Here is a 14,904-nt window from a genome sequence, read left to right as displayed (position 1 = left end):
ATTGAAAAATTGACCATAAACAAAAAGGAACAAAATAGAAAAAAAAATAGATGAAAAGGAGCAAACGAGAATAACAAGGAACAAAGTACAAAGTAGAATAAAATAGGTTTAAACCATCTTTGAACAGATTTTTTTTAGTTCACAACAATGAACTTAAAGCCCCTTACGCAATATACGACGAGGTGTGCTCATTTTTTCAGAGTGCATCAAGTATTCTAGAAAGATGTGCATGTTGTAACTGAAGATATGGAACTTAGTGCTTGATTAAGATATTCTCATGAAAACAGAATTACTTTTTAATTCTCTATTTAGTGGCCTCTCTAAAGTAAGAAATGTGACTCTGAACACAACTGCTGCTGTCTACACCCACTCCAGTGTTAGAAGTGTGATTGAAAGAACAGAGAGTTTGGCAGATGATGCATCTAGACTTATGAATGGCCCCTTGGATTTAGTAAGTATCAATATTAGTATTTTATTTAATGTCTTTCTCTTTCTCATTTTGGAAACTTTGTTCTAATTATTTTTACACTTGCTGAAATGTGAGTCTTCTTGATGGACGCATGTATGGCAGCCTGTCCTACCAACTAGTATATACAGTATCCTGAATCTGTACTCCAAGGTACTAATGGTACCAGATTTCATGTTCTGTTTACCTTGCTTTTCACTCTGCCACAGTGCCATTTAGCTATTTTTTTAATTTTTTTTTTTTTTAATGTCCAATACATGGTTAGCTGGACTGAACTTGATTCTGTATCGGTCATCTGACATGCATTCATGTAGAACTTAAGTTCCCAAACCTCTGGCACTCCCTTCCACCTTTGGAATTATTCAGGTATCTCATTTGACCTATCCATCTTCCATTTCAATCTAGTTGTTCCCAAATACAACTATTTTGCTTAGTCAAGGACATTTCATAACCAAATGTGTGTTTATGTCTCATCTGCCATACATCTGCCTTGCAAGATTATTGGGTTGTTATTGAAACAGTAGATTAAAAAGACCGTATGAATTACCAGGCTGACCTTACTACTATCATATTATTTTATTTCCCCCCCTTTTATTTTTTTCTGCTTTTCCTGATTGTAGGGAGGAATAGGCTATGTTTTACAAGTGTCACACACGTTATGCCTGGAGAAACAAATATGTGACAATATATTTACATGACAGCAATCAAAATAATTGGCATTGTTTTGTCAGCTTGTATGTTATTTTATAGCGCTGTCTGTGTCTTATTAAAGCTTTGTACAGCATGAATCCTTCAAGGTACTTTTCTGGATTTTCCAGTTAGAGAAATGGATCAAAGGAACACTTCAAGACTGGGAGCTTGTGATACCTCATTTTAAAGTGCTCACTGCTGGGATTTTTGTCTTAAGCCTGGAACTAGAATTACTGATGTTTCAAAAGGCAACATTGAATCAGTAACAGTGTTTAAACTAGAATTTGTTAAGTTTTGAATCGCAGTCACCTTTTTTCACTAATTCACAAAGAGATTCAATGTCACATTCTTGGACAAGTGATGGCAGCTTGTATATTTTTTTAATTGATGCTTAATAAAGTAATAAGTAGAATTTCTCATAAATAACCAAGAATGTTCAGTAACTGGAAATAGACATCCACAGACACTTAAATGCTTTTAATTGAATTTCTGTTTTTCATAAGTGGCAACTGATAACCTGTTTTTCAGCCAGAGGATTCTCTCAGTCTTCTTGGAAAAGAAACTCTACTGCTTAGCTCTAAATTTCAGAATGAAGCTAAAAATCTGAAGAAGAAAAGTGATGGTCAGTTCTTTAGAGTTCACATTTCTGCTTCTGTTTCTTTTTCTATATCCTGTTCTGTGAGTGGGTTTTTTTTCCCCAATGTGGGGGGGGTTTCATGGTTTTTTTAAATGAGCGTAGGCTAAGGTAAAATATCTCATATTACTATATATGATTCTTATACATATTTTCATACAGTTAAAATTAATGTGTTATGGAGTCATGTAGTATTTTACTTTTTTGGGTAAGAATACAGTTTTTCTCTGTAAACATGTAAAAAACCGGTCTTCCCTGTAATACCTCACTTACCTCCAAGCAAGGCTTTTTTTAAATGGCTATTTTTCCAAATTTTATGAATTAAACCATTAGAGATTGTGCAGTAGAAAAAGGAAAAACATAATTCTTGAAGAAATCCATTCATTGAATTTTATCTAATAAATCATGGATTGCACAAATATGTAGGATGACATATTTAAACTATAATAATTTTTACTTGCTCTTCCTACACAGCTGAAATACAGTGACAAGCTGAGCTTTTTTTGTCTGTATAAATTGTCTTTTGGCTCACAGTTCCTCTACAAATTCCAAAGTCCTTTTGTTTTTTAATTACTCCAAAGATACCAGCAAGGCACTGAAGTCTGTGCCATGGAAATTCAAAAGCATTTGGAATGCAGACTTTGTGTAGGAGCAGAGGCTGGCCCTAAGGGAAACATTGGACAAAATTGGACAGAAAGTGAATGTTTCACAGAGATAAACTGTAACTCTAAAATAGTCTTTGCTTTTAATATCAATGGCTTTACAAATATGTATACTTTTTATGTAATTCAAATGGACAGAATGCATCCTTTTTTTGTTCCTTCTGTTCTACGTATTTTTATTTCTAGTGAGAGGATTCTGCAAACAGGTCACAAATATATAAAAGTAAAGTACTTTTTTTGCTCTTGTCAGATATCACAAAAAGTGAAAAACATAAAAATTTTAAGAGTTCTCAGATTCACAATCGTGGAATCGTTTTAATTTAAAGCCTTTTCTCAACTATGCTTCTACCAATTCTGCTTGATGGAATTGGCCAGAAAGGATAATTTTGAATGGAACAGTGCCCACAGGAGCTTATCTGTGCATTCATTTTGCATTCCTATTTGTAAAATGCTCCTTCTGTTGAAAAAAGCAAAAAAATTTCCATTGATTAAATAAGTGAATGCTTGCTAGGCCTATACAGAGAATTTGTGTGGGTTGTATAGCATTTGTTTATGCATAGAAAAATCACAGTTATTTCTTCCAACAGGCCTTTTATTTGGATTGAATGGGTTGAACAAAAAGGTAGAAAAGATTCAGGAAAGTACTCATAAAATTGTCAACCAGCTTAATGATTCCCTGCTGAAACTAAGAGCATTGCCTAATGGTAAGTGAAATTTATATTGGCATTCTCCTTATTACAGAAGCGTCAAGTGCAATCATAATACAATCCTGTTCATTGTCTGACTGCAGAGACCTGGTAATAAACTATACTGAAGACTCATTTAGCCTCTTCCCTTACAAGGAATATTTTCCAATTTTTTTTAGTAAGCAGATGAAAACATAACTGGGTTATCACATAAGGTTTGTAGTCTGATCTCTATTTCACACTGCGTAAATAAATCAGGAGTTGCTCTGAAAGCAATATAACTACAACTCATGAGGAGAGTGTGAAGTCCTAATATATTTAATTCCATGTGGACAGAAACTTATATATGGAACCGTGAGGATCTGCTTGCTTTTGATAGCTTGTTTCAAATTTGTTTATGCTGCGCTGTGAATCTTATCATGTGCATCTAAATGTTTTCTTCTTGTAAATGCTGATTTCATTTAACCAATTAAAGCATTCTTCTGTGCTTTTTCAAAATAAAAGAATTCCCTTTAAAGAAAAAGTCACTAGTTTGGATAAAGGCAAGACCTACATTTCATGGAAACTGCTAGAGAAAATGTCTTTGGAGTTGTGGATAAGAGGGTCTGAAATACTTTGCAAACCTTAATAATGTTCTTTTTTAAGGTAGAAGAACACACATAAAGACCTCCTGTCAGGGTTGTTAGGTTGTACTGTATGTCCAGATTGGAATACTAAGTCCAAAGCTTTAAAATACCTGTCTTACAGCTCTGGCTCTTAACTCACACTGAAGGGTGGTATTAGTGATAAAGTTACGCTTCATATTAGTTGCAGGATGCTATCTAACGTAAAGCTACATATTGAAAATTAAGGCATTATCAAAACCATAGGACTGTTATCCTTAACTCACAGCTTGTCATTGTTTTATTTCAGTTTTGCTGTTACATTCTTGGAGTTTTCTCTTTTTTTTTTTTTTTTTTTCTTTTTTTTTCCCCCCCCTCCCCCTGGGCAGAGACTTGTGGTGGCATTGCCCTCTCTATACAGTACTGCTGGTGAAGAAGGATCCCTTCAGGTCTAAATCAGGCCTTTTGTGCCAGCTGCAGCATCTTCCCACTATTCTGGGCACAGAGGGGGTGTAAGGGACAGGCTGACACTAAGTGATTGCAGCCCAAAGCAAAGGGTGTAATAGGCCTGCCTCACTAGCTTTCTGCATCATTCAAAAGTCTCAGACTAGTGACTCTGGGTACCAACACTCATGCCTGGAGCTTAAACACTATGAGCCTGATTTATTCATTTAAAATCTTCCATTTGGGATAGGCAGAATCAAGTTCCTCATCACTGCATTCTGTATCTGTATTGTATTCAGAGCTGGCCATGAAAAGTATGTAATTTGTCCTAGAATTCAGAACTTGGCTTAATCAAGTCTTTTGATCAAAAGACTTGAAAATCTAAACTGACAAGCTTAGTTTCAAGTTAAAATTACTGCAAATCTAATTATATGTGTGTAATATATTTTATTGTTATATACCTCTGTGTGCGTGCTTATCAACAAATGTAACTACATCTGTGGTTATACCCATATTTGTATCACCAGCTTGGGAACATTTAGCATGTTTTTTGCTCAGGACCATAGCCGTGGCCATTTTCCAACTTAATAACTGGGCAAGAGGAGTTGTATCAGCCTCATGGCATTCTCCATTTCACAGAAGGCAAACTTTGCACTCTGTAAGCTAGGCATATTCAACAGTTAAAGCAAAGTTAGATCACAGTAGGTCTTGGTTTGGAGTTCCCCTCAGCCTGAAGAATACAAACAAAACTATAACCCTTACTATGAAAGAAATGGAACTGACAGCACTTTTAGAGCTTTGACTGTGTTTGTAACTGCATTGTTATGAAGCCAGGTGTTTATTACTCACAAGTATGTATGAAAGCTGTGAACTTTTTTAACTTGGGTACTGTGTTTCAGATACAAGGAAGTACATGCTTGAAGTGGAAGAGCTGGCTGTGTCTGCAAACACCAGTGCTCTGGTGGGTTTAAGTCACTTCGGGGATTTTAGTCAAAAGCTGCTGAATACTTCTACATTGTCTCATGTTAATGACACATTGAGAAAAACTAGTGAACTTATAACTGATTCATCAAAAGCTGGTAAGTTTGCTGCTTCGTTACTCTTTAGAAATGTCACTGCTTACAGAAGCAGTACTAATATTCAATTTTAATAGGATTAAATATGAGTCTGATGGACTGGAATTTTCTTCCTAATATAATAAAAATGTGCTAACTTTTAAAAAGACTAGAGAAGTAACTAGAGAAGTCACATGGGATACCCTTAAGTATGCATATCCCTTACTGATGTTTAAAGTTGATCACAAAGTGATCAGAAACAGGCCACCTTGGCTAAGTATTTTAGCAACAAAAGGTGAATTTCTCTTTCAACCTGCCTCAACATTTTGTTTACATTTTGGCAGCAATCACAGCTGAAAAACAAGTTAAAGAAGTTGAAGCACAAGCAAGTCTTTTATTGGATAGGCTGAAACCTTTGAAAATGCTGGAGGAGAACCTGAACAGAAACCTGTCTGAAATTAAAGAACTCATCAGTCAGGCCCGCAAGCAGGCAGCATCTGTGAGTTCCATCATCCCAGACGTAACTGGGTTCACTTTCACTTTTAGCAGGGAAGTTCTTTGAGATAGAACCTAAAATTTACCGTCAAAGTACATGGTTGTTCCAGGGTCACACTAAAGCCCAAGAGCACTGACTGATGCTAAAATCATACTGGCAGGGCTGTTGGTACATTTTATGGTTTTAGTGTCAAGTTTCTTATTGCGTTTGTGAGTTTGTCAGAACAGCAAGGCAAACATTTATTTACTATTTCTTTTTGTTTCTTATAAAAATAATGAAATGCAGTATGTCAGAAAGCAATCACAGAGATATTTTGGTGAGAAGGCAAGTGAGGGGACGGTGGTGCCATTCTTTTTAGGACAAGATGTTAATTTCTGAGTTTATTGTAGAGATTGATGTGGGGTCCCCCCATTTAACACCAAATATCAGAATTTTTTTAGCAAGAGTGTTGAGCCTATCAATAAATTTGCCATCTATGCTCTGCCATGTCCATATGTTACTCTTTGCAAGAAGCTGCAATACATCCAGAATACCTTAAGACAAACAATATGTTTGGTTTTAAATCTCTGCTCCCCCCCTTAAAGGCAACAGCAGTGAATCGGCTGTACTATGGACCTCGTTAAACTATGAGGGGAATATTCAATTACTTTGCCTTTACTATGGGTATGCTATTGTAAGGTTTAAGGAGGTTTTGTTTTAAAAAATAAAACAGCTTTCAGTTTGTTCTGCACATCTCTTTGATTATACTATTATTGCTTCTCTATCAGTGTACTGAACCTTAATGAATCCACTGCAGAAAAGAGGGAGTAGTATTTTCTGAAATGTCATAAACAACAGAAGTTCCTGGCAGGGTGAAGAGAAAGTATTAGCAAAATGCCCTTTTCCAGTTTTGAGAGTTTGTTCTGTTGCTTTCTAAACTTTTACTGGAGGAGAGAAACTATACATCTGTGTCCCTGTGCGTAGGCACACATGTGCTTTATGTATTTAGTTGTTACAAGCATATTTAATGAAGTTGATGAAGTTAAGGCTTTTCTGTTATTAAAATGGGGTTTCTGTCATTACACCCCTAAGATGCTTGGAGTTTGGCTGCATTTAGCCTGAATCAATGTCCTATCAGTATGCTATAGAGTGTTCAAAGGAGTTAGTATGACAACAGGAATAGGAATTTCTCTACTTGATCTTAAGAAAGTTTAACTTGTATTCACAAATGTATTTTTTGAATAGTCTTATAAACTGTTATAAAACTTTGAAATTACCAGAATTATTGCAGACTGTCTGCCTTTTACATATTTTTTTTAATTTTGTATTTTTTTTTCTCTCAACATAGACTAGAAATTGTTTCTCTTTTTTTTATTTTTAAAGGTTTTGAATTTGTATGTCTTGATTTTCTGATATTATTACAGTGGGTTTTACTGGTATATGGGTTCTAACTCAAGCTTTATTATTATTTTCTGTGGTATTGGAATAGTTTAATATACTGGCTTCCAATCTCCTAATTGAATTAATGAATTGTGACAGATTTCATTCTTTTGTAGTTGAGAATCTCTGTGTTAAGTGATAGATAACAAGGAGGTTGATAAGATCTAACCCAGGCAGCCTGAAAGTATCTCAGCAAATGGCTTGCATTTGTTGGTCAGAAGTATATATTCCACAAGAATGTACTGTGTACACTGAGACTTGTTTAGATTCCGTTTCCTCCTTTCCTCCTCAGATTAAAGTTGCAGTATCAGCAGACAGAGATTGCATTCGTGCCTACCAACCCCAAATTTCATCTATGAATTATAACACCTTAACACTCAATGTGAAAACTGCTGAACCAGATAACCTCCTTTTCTACCTGGGTAGCAATGGAAAGGTATGTTTCTGGCGTATATTTACTGAAGGTGATTGTAGTCAAATGTTTAAAATGACCATATATTTTTTTTTTCCTACTTGCCTTCAACTAAGTATCCAAGTGAGGCCTCTTGCAGACAAATGTGTTCACTAGAGGTGGGAATATTTTTGTCTTAGATGATTCTAAGGATCCTCAAATGTAGAAAATAAAAGCACCTGATTCCTTAGCATTATTTCTTGACCATGTCATGAAACTCCCCCTTCCTTTTCCCATGGTGTGTGTTAATCTCATGGAGTGTAATACTCTATGTTATGCTTTCATGTAGCATGTTGGAGTATAATTTGCCTGGTATCACAGAGAAGGTACTTGAATTTGGCCCTCATGAGCATGCTGCATCCACCCACTTGAAAAGGAACATGATGGCTCCCTGCCACATCGCCTTCCTCTTCATTCCCTCTAATCCTAATAAATGCACAGCTATTAGCTCCTTGTGGCATGCTGTCATGTGATAGTACTTTTTCACAGACTGGTTGGTCACTTCACATGCACTCAGAAGTGCGTTTTTCTCTATGTCTGGATGTATGTGTACATCACGTTTTTCTGTATCTATAAAGAAAACATTCACCTACTTGTATATAAGCGGAGTATTTTTGTTTCATTAAAAGTAAAAATTATTAACTTACTGGGCCTCATTTTGCTAAAATCCATCTCCCACATTATGGGATGCAGGGACATGCATCTGGAAGAACTTTCTCAATGTCACATGTTAAAAGTACACAAACCAGGAACTAGACGTTTGATGCCATGCACTGGAGTAAGCCCTGCTATTTTTCAGACAGACTTCCTTGCGGTGGAGATGCGACGTGGTAAGGTAGCTCTTCTTTGGGATTTGGGCTCTGGATCAGCAAGAGTGGAATACCCTGATTTTCAAATTGACAACAACAAATGGCACAGAATACATGTAACCAGGTAATTAAAATGAGAATGGCATAAATGTTTTACACAAACCATCTTCTGAGTTTTCCAGTGACAACATTTTTCTTGTGCTTAACAAGAGAATCCAAGAGCATGTGTTGATTAAGCTTGGTGATTTCTAAAACTATTTATTAGTATTTGTATTGTACTTGGCAGGTTTGGAAAAACAGGTACAATCAGCATAGAGGAAATGAACTCCAATCAGAAACCTTCACCTAAATCTGCAACCTCTCCAGGGACAGCCAGCATACTGGATGTTAACAAATCAACCCTAGTATTTATCGGAGGACTTGGAGGACAAATCAAGGTAAATTCTGAGTTGAGCATTCTGTAAGATTTGTTATGTTTAAGACAGACTTTTCATATAGAAATAATTGCGTGAATTGGTTATTTCATCAAGAAATGTTCAGGTGCTCTGAACATAAAGCGGAGATGCAATAAGGGTGTTCTAGTATCCTGAAGTAATTACATGTTCTCTGGGAATTTTTGCATCAAGTGTTAACCAGGACAGGCTGTGTGTGCATGCATGTTGCACAGACTTTACACAATGCATTTATTTTTTGTTTTCATCTTCCATGGGTCTTTCATGCCATGAGGCATGTAAGTAGGTCAAGGACATAGTTAGTTTACTTTTTTATTTGCTAGAAATCTAATCTATTATGATTTAAATGATAATTGTTAATAGTTATGCTAAAACATGTTTTTCTTTTATTATGATTTATATCTTACAAAGTTCAAGTTCAAGGAATGCACCAAACAAAAATTTGGCTGCATAATTTTCAGAGTGCTTAACGTTAATTGTATTCATGAAGTATTTCTTGTCATAGAAATCGCCGGCTGTTAAGGTGACCCATTTCAAAGGGTGCATGGGAGAGGCATCCCTGAATGGCAAATCTATTGGTCTTTGGAACTACATGGAAAGAGAGGGCAAGTGTAATGGCTGTTTTGGAAGGTATTTTTTCTCACTCTCTTTTTTTTGTAACACATTTAGACTAACTTACATCTGTAATAAATATTTCTGTGTCAGCTAAAAATAACAAACTCAAGACAAATTGCAGCATTTCATTGATCATTAACTTACAGTTCAGAACATACTAATCTAAATGTGCCACTGGTGTCAAATAATCTAATTGTATGGAATTATATCACTTAATAATCACTCTCTTAGTTGAGTTCTATTGCTGTGGTCTGTTTTGTGTACTGAAAGTAGGGACTGCCAGTGAACCAAACTAGTTCGGAATGTTTGCTTTCCAGTAATTTCCAGCAAGACAATTCATTTTTTTCTAGGATAAGAAGCAGTGTGAAGCACTCGTAAAAAAAACCAAAACAAAACAAAAACCCTGTCACAAAACTGTAGCCACTGAGCTTGCTACCGTTCTTGTAATTGTTGCGAAAGGGGATTGCAGACTGCACTATTTTTATGTTTGAGGAATTGAAAAGAAATATACTTGACCATATTCCCTTTTGCGGAATTTTCTTGTCTGAACAGCAGAGGGTGCTGCTTGATTGTATGAGATATTTTTTACAAGTCTATTGCAGGAAAAGGGGCTAATAGAACATTTAAGTGCAATGATGCAAAGCATTTTGATATATGGATGACATGTTTTAAATAAGAGGATGCACAGTGTACCAGTTATTTTTCACTTAAGAATTTTTTGGTTTTTTTCATACATCAAGGAAGAACGTTTTTTATCTCGTATACAATCTTGCTGTGGCTAAATCATGTGTTGTAAGATTCTATAGTGAAAGTGGCCTTTGGCTGGAATCCTTCAGTTATTCACAACATCAAGATCCAAGTCTTTCCAAACTTTCTGGTCATACAGCCTAGGGGCTGCACCAACTGATCTAACTTTGCTTGTATTTTATATTAAAATTACTGGAAAAATACAAATCTTCATTATTTATCTTAAAATTTTAAACTCTGTTTTCTGATTTCATAGCCCACAAGATGAAGACACTTCATTCCATTTTGATGGCAGTGGATACTCCGTTGTGGAGAAGGCACTCCGCTCAACAGTGACTCAGATAATAATATTTTTCAGTACCTTTTCACCTAATGGGCTTCTTCTATATCTTGCTTCAAATGGCACTGTAAGAAAATGGATCAGATTCTTAAGCTGTCAAAAACGATATTTAGATCACTTGATGGTTTCTTGTGTTATTTTTTGCTTATGCATATTAAAACAAGTTATTATGTTTGTATAGATTATCAATGTGATTATATATCACTGTGATATAAACCAAAGGAGTAAAGACAGGAATCCTAGAGATAACTCTTTAGAGCAAATATTCACATATATTAATGGCAAAATTAAGCAATGAAAAGAATTCTCCATAATTTGTTTTAATTCTAGACTAAAATTAATGATTTTTTTTAATTAAAGGCAAGAAAAAGAAATGATAGGAAAAACGAACTAGTTCAATTGGAGGAACCTTTGCAGAATGTAAAAACTTTTGGAACTGAGTTTGCTGAAGGACACTATAATATTGCACAGGCATATTGATTTAAATCCATAAGATGGGAATTGAGTAAACTTAAATAAATAAAATAAAACTCCCTGAAACAGCAATATAACCTAGACCCATCTCCAGACCTTCATTGTCATGTTATGCAGTTTACCACATAGCTGGTGGTTTTCTTTTCCTGAAGGAGGATGAAGCTTTGTTTAGGTAGGGTTGTTTCAGAATCACTGCATTATTCATTTGCTTTGTTATGTACTCACTGCCTGAATACATTGGACAATGATATCTGACTTAAGTTTTGCAATGCAGAGGGGGCACTTTTAATAGAATTCAAAAAGTGTTTTTTACTGTTTAAAAAAGCTCTTTGCGTCTTGCAGAAAGAATATTGTATTGTTTGATCGTTATGCTAACAGTCAAATCAAATTACCCTCAACTTCATCCAAAAAAAAGCAAATGTGACATTTGTTATTTAAACCTTCCTCTGCTGAGTAATCAAGCCTCATGATGCATTTAAGTAAGAATAACAACAAAACTGAAAGACATCCTTGCGAGGTACATGTAACTTAATTTTCCTAAACATAGCGAAGAAAAGTCTCTTGGGCCTAACAAGTAGTCTAGGTACAAGAGTTACCAAACCTTTTTCACACAGTAGCCCAGACCTGTCAAGGATGCATCCTTTTGGAAGATTTATTTTTTTTAACTAGGAACTTAGTCTGTTCGTTTGTTTCTTTGGGTTTTTTTTCTTCCCAGAGAGATTTCTTGTCCCTTGAGCTTGTTGATGGCAAAGTGAGACTGACTGTTGATCTAGGTTCAGGACCTCTTGCGCTTACAACAGAAAATCGTTACAACAACGGAACATGGTATAAAATTTCATTCAGTCGGAACAAGAAACAAGGTAGGCTGCAGATTGAAAAAGCCAAGTGTCTGCACATTTACAAATGCATATATCTAAGATAGCCACAGTGAACATCACTGCAACTAAATCACCAGAATTGCACTTTTTATGCAGTTTTTTTAGTAGCCACACCTGTGTTAGTTTGCTTCTAGAAGGACAGCAGCGTAAATCTTTTGCTTGGTTTGGCACATCTTATAAAGAGCAGGTAGGGCAGAAGCCGCCAGACAAAAACATATCCATAGTCTTTAAAGGGTGAAAGATCTTTGTCCAAGTCTGTATACCAGTAATCATGTTTTCTGTTCTGTGTTTTAACAGTGTCTACTACAACAGTATTTTGGGGCCAATGCTTGGGAAGTAACACATTACAAATAATATCTGTTAATAGCTATAACATATTCTCATATATGTATACACACACACATATATTTATACACATATGTATACATACATATTATTTTTTTTCCTGTAGACTTCCCCAGATTTGGATTGCCAAAATGGCAGAATGTGTATTTGTGTCCTTCTCCAGATCTTTACTTTTTTTTTTTTCTTTGCAGGAATTTTGGCAGTCGTAGATGCATATAACCTTAATTACAAAGAAACCAAGCAAGGAGAATCTCCTGGGGTTGCCTCAGACCTGAACCGCTCTGATAAGGACCCAATCTTCATTGGTGGGCTGCCAAGATCGAGGACTATGAGGTAAAGTGTCCTCTTGCTTTTCCCCCTTGGCTAGGAGTCTTGTAAGTAGAGGGAAGGACTTTAACAAATTCTGCTATCTCCACTAAAATTAGTGAAAATCAATGAAGTCTAAGGTCTTGTTTGTGTCCATGTGTACCACAGAATTATCTGTCCTTTGCCTTCAAACTCTAAATATGGTGCTTTTCACTGGTAGGTCTAACACTGCAGTTCAGATCAGAGATCAGCTTATGTTTTTTCCCTCCATGGGTGACTTCCATGACAGCAGCTGCCACAGTAGCCACCTGCCCTTTGTGTCAGAATGCGGCAAACATTCAGCACTGCTGCCTGGAATGGTGCTCCTTTGATCTCTGCCTGTGTGAGCCTTGTGTTTTCCAGCTGGCATTTATGAACAAAACTAAACTTCGGGATGAAAGTTCTACTTCAAAAAGGAATTCTTGTAATTCAGTTTTGAAACTTGGAACAGAGGAGAAACAATTGTGAACAGATCAACAAAAAATCATTAGAAATACATATTTTATAGCATGATTCTAGTTTTGTATTGCACATCTCTGCTGAACTTATAAAGTCAAATTTCTTCCACTGGCTTCGCTTGGAAAGGATGAACATGGCAAAAGAAAATCTAATTAAACTATCTTCATGCTCTTGACAATAAGGTGAATTCCAGGACTATATTGGTCTCTGTGCAGTTATTGCAGAGATGCAGACTTGTTAATCTTAGCTGGCATAGCAGCCTGTAAGGGATTACAGCAGGACAGCCTTAGATTCCTCTGACTTAAACCTGGAACCAAATTAGGCATCCTCCAGACTTAAGACATGAAAAAGAATTACTAGGCAGTAGAGAGCTACAGTTACCCTCTCACAAAGAAGCCATTAAATTTCAGCTGAAGATTCACCTTAAAGTTTTGGAAAATGACCTGACCTGGAAACACAGCACTACATACTTGTATGCTTCTGTTTGAGGACAATGTTATCTGACTCTTTTTAAGATCAGAATTAATATCTGCTAAGAGTAAAACCCAAATTAACCCATTCCATTTACACTAGGTCAACTGCATTCTTTGAAACAGATCACTTTTTCTTACTGAAGAGATTCCAAATGCTACTCCTTGGAAAAAAAACCCTTGTTTTGTTTTTCAGGAAAGGTCTTAATAGTAGAATGTATGTGGGATGCATCAAGAACCTGGAAATATCCCGTTCAACATTCGACTTGCTTAAAAATTCATATGGAGTGAGAAAAGGCTGTGTATTGGAGGTACGAAACTTTTAGGTTTTGTGACCTGACAGATTTTTATTGTTGTTGAACAATAAATAGCAATGTTTTAGTGATTAATATAATGAATTGAAATGGGTTTGTCTTGAAAAGTTTTATCATCTGATCTATACTTGAATTTTATTTTCTTTTGTCTCACTGGGTGCTATGTAAGGACAAAGTCAGTAATTATTTCTCTTCCTCAAAAATAGCCTATTCGTAGTGTGAATATCTTGAGCAACGGATATATTGAGTTGGTACCTAAATCCTTAAGCCCAGAGTCAGAACTGATGGCAACTTTTGCTACAAAGAACAGCAGTGGCATCATCCTTGCTGGGCTCAGCAGGGGACTGGAAAAGCGACGACGTAGACAAGCACATTTGGCAAGTACTGAAAACAAAGGGTTTGGTTTGGTTTGGTTTTGCCATCTTTGTTTTGCAATATCAAGTTTTTAGGACTGTAACTAGCAAAGAATGAGAAAGAAAAAAATATCCAGCTTAGGAAGGCCTAAGTACAGAAGCTAGGTGGGGAACAGAGGATATTCATTATAGCAGAGGAGAGGTGAAGGATCAGTTAGCAGAGACCTATTATACTTACTAGGACCCAGAATGCTTTTGCAACAAGGAGGAAAACTGCACATGAAATGCACCCAGAGTATTACTTTCCATTTCTGTTAATCAGAAGTAGTTATTGAAAGATTTGAGATAAACATCTCTCTTGTATCTGGTGGACTGTTTTGGAGCTCCTAGAATCCAAGGACAAAGTCTTAGTAGGAATACCTGTCCCTCCTTATCTCCCTCTAAGGGGAGCAGTAGGGTGGTGGTGCTATAAAAACACTCCTGAAAAACTCCAACTGGCTGAACATGAGCCAGCAGTGTGCCCAGGTGCCCAAGAAGGCCAATAACATCCTGGCTTGTATCCAAAACAGTGTGGCCAGCAGGACAAGCGAAGTGACTGTCCCCCTGCACTGGGCACTGGTGAGGCTGCACCTCGAATACTGGGTTCAGTTTTGGGCCCCTCACTACAAGAAAGACACAGAGATACTGGAGCATGTCCA

At 36.3% G+C, this 14,904-nt stretch overlaps 1 protein-coding gene across 1 annotated transcript in view; it reads left to right on the top strand.

The window, feature by feature from the left end:
* Positions 1-14,904, top strand: part of LAMA1 (laminin subunit alpha 1) — a 111,646-nt gene that overhangs the window by 80,148 nt on the left and 16,594 nt on the right. The window contains exons 40-53 of the mRNA XM_056331447.1: positions 313-451; positions 1,685-1,778; positions 3,040-3,156; positions 5,084-5,263; positions 5,584-5,738; positions 7,447-7,590; positions 8,405-8,538; positions 8,701-8,851; positions 9,372-9,496; positions 10,485-10,635; positions 11,758-11,902; positions 12,457-12,598; positions 13,736-13,850; positions 14,060-14,230. Coding sequence (XP_056187422.1) covers positions 313-451; positions 1,685-1,778; positions 3,040-3,156; positions 5,084-5,263; positions 5,584-5,738; positions 7,447-7,590; positions 8,405-8,538; positions 8,701-8,851; positions 9,372-9,496; positions 10,485-10,635; positions 11,758-11,902; positions 12,457-12,598; positions 13,736-13,850; positions 14,060-14,230 — 1,963 coding nt within the window. The remainder of the gene's footprint in view (positions 1-312; positions 452-1,684; positions 1,779-3,039; positions 3,157-5,083; positions 5,264-5,583; positions 5,739-7,446; positions 7,591-8,404; positions 8,539-8,700; positions 8,852-9,371; positions 9,497-10,484; positions 10,636-11,757; positions 11,903-12,456; positions 12,599-13,735; positions 13,851-14,059; positions 14,231-14,904) is intronic.

This window comes from Falco biarmicus, chromosome 3 (assembly GCF_023638135.1).
Source record: "Falco biarmicus isolate bFalBia1 chromosome 3, bFalBia1.pri, whole genome shotgun sequence".
NCBI classification, from domain to species: domain Eukaryota; kingdom Metazoa; phylum Chordata; class Aves; order Falconiformes; family Falconidae; genus Falco; species Falco biarmicus.
The sequence above is the reverse complement of the archived record's forward strand: the minus strand, read 5'-3'. Positions and strand labels throughout refer to the sequence as shown.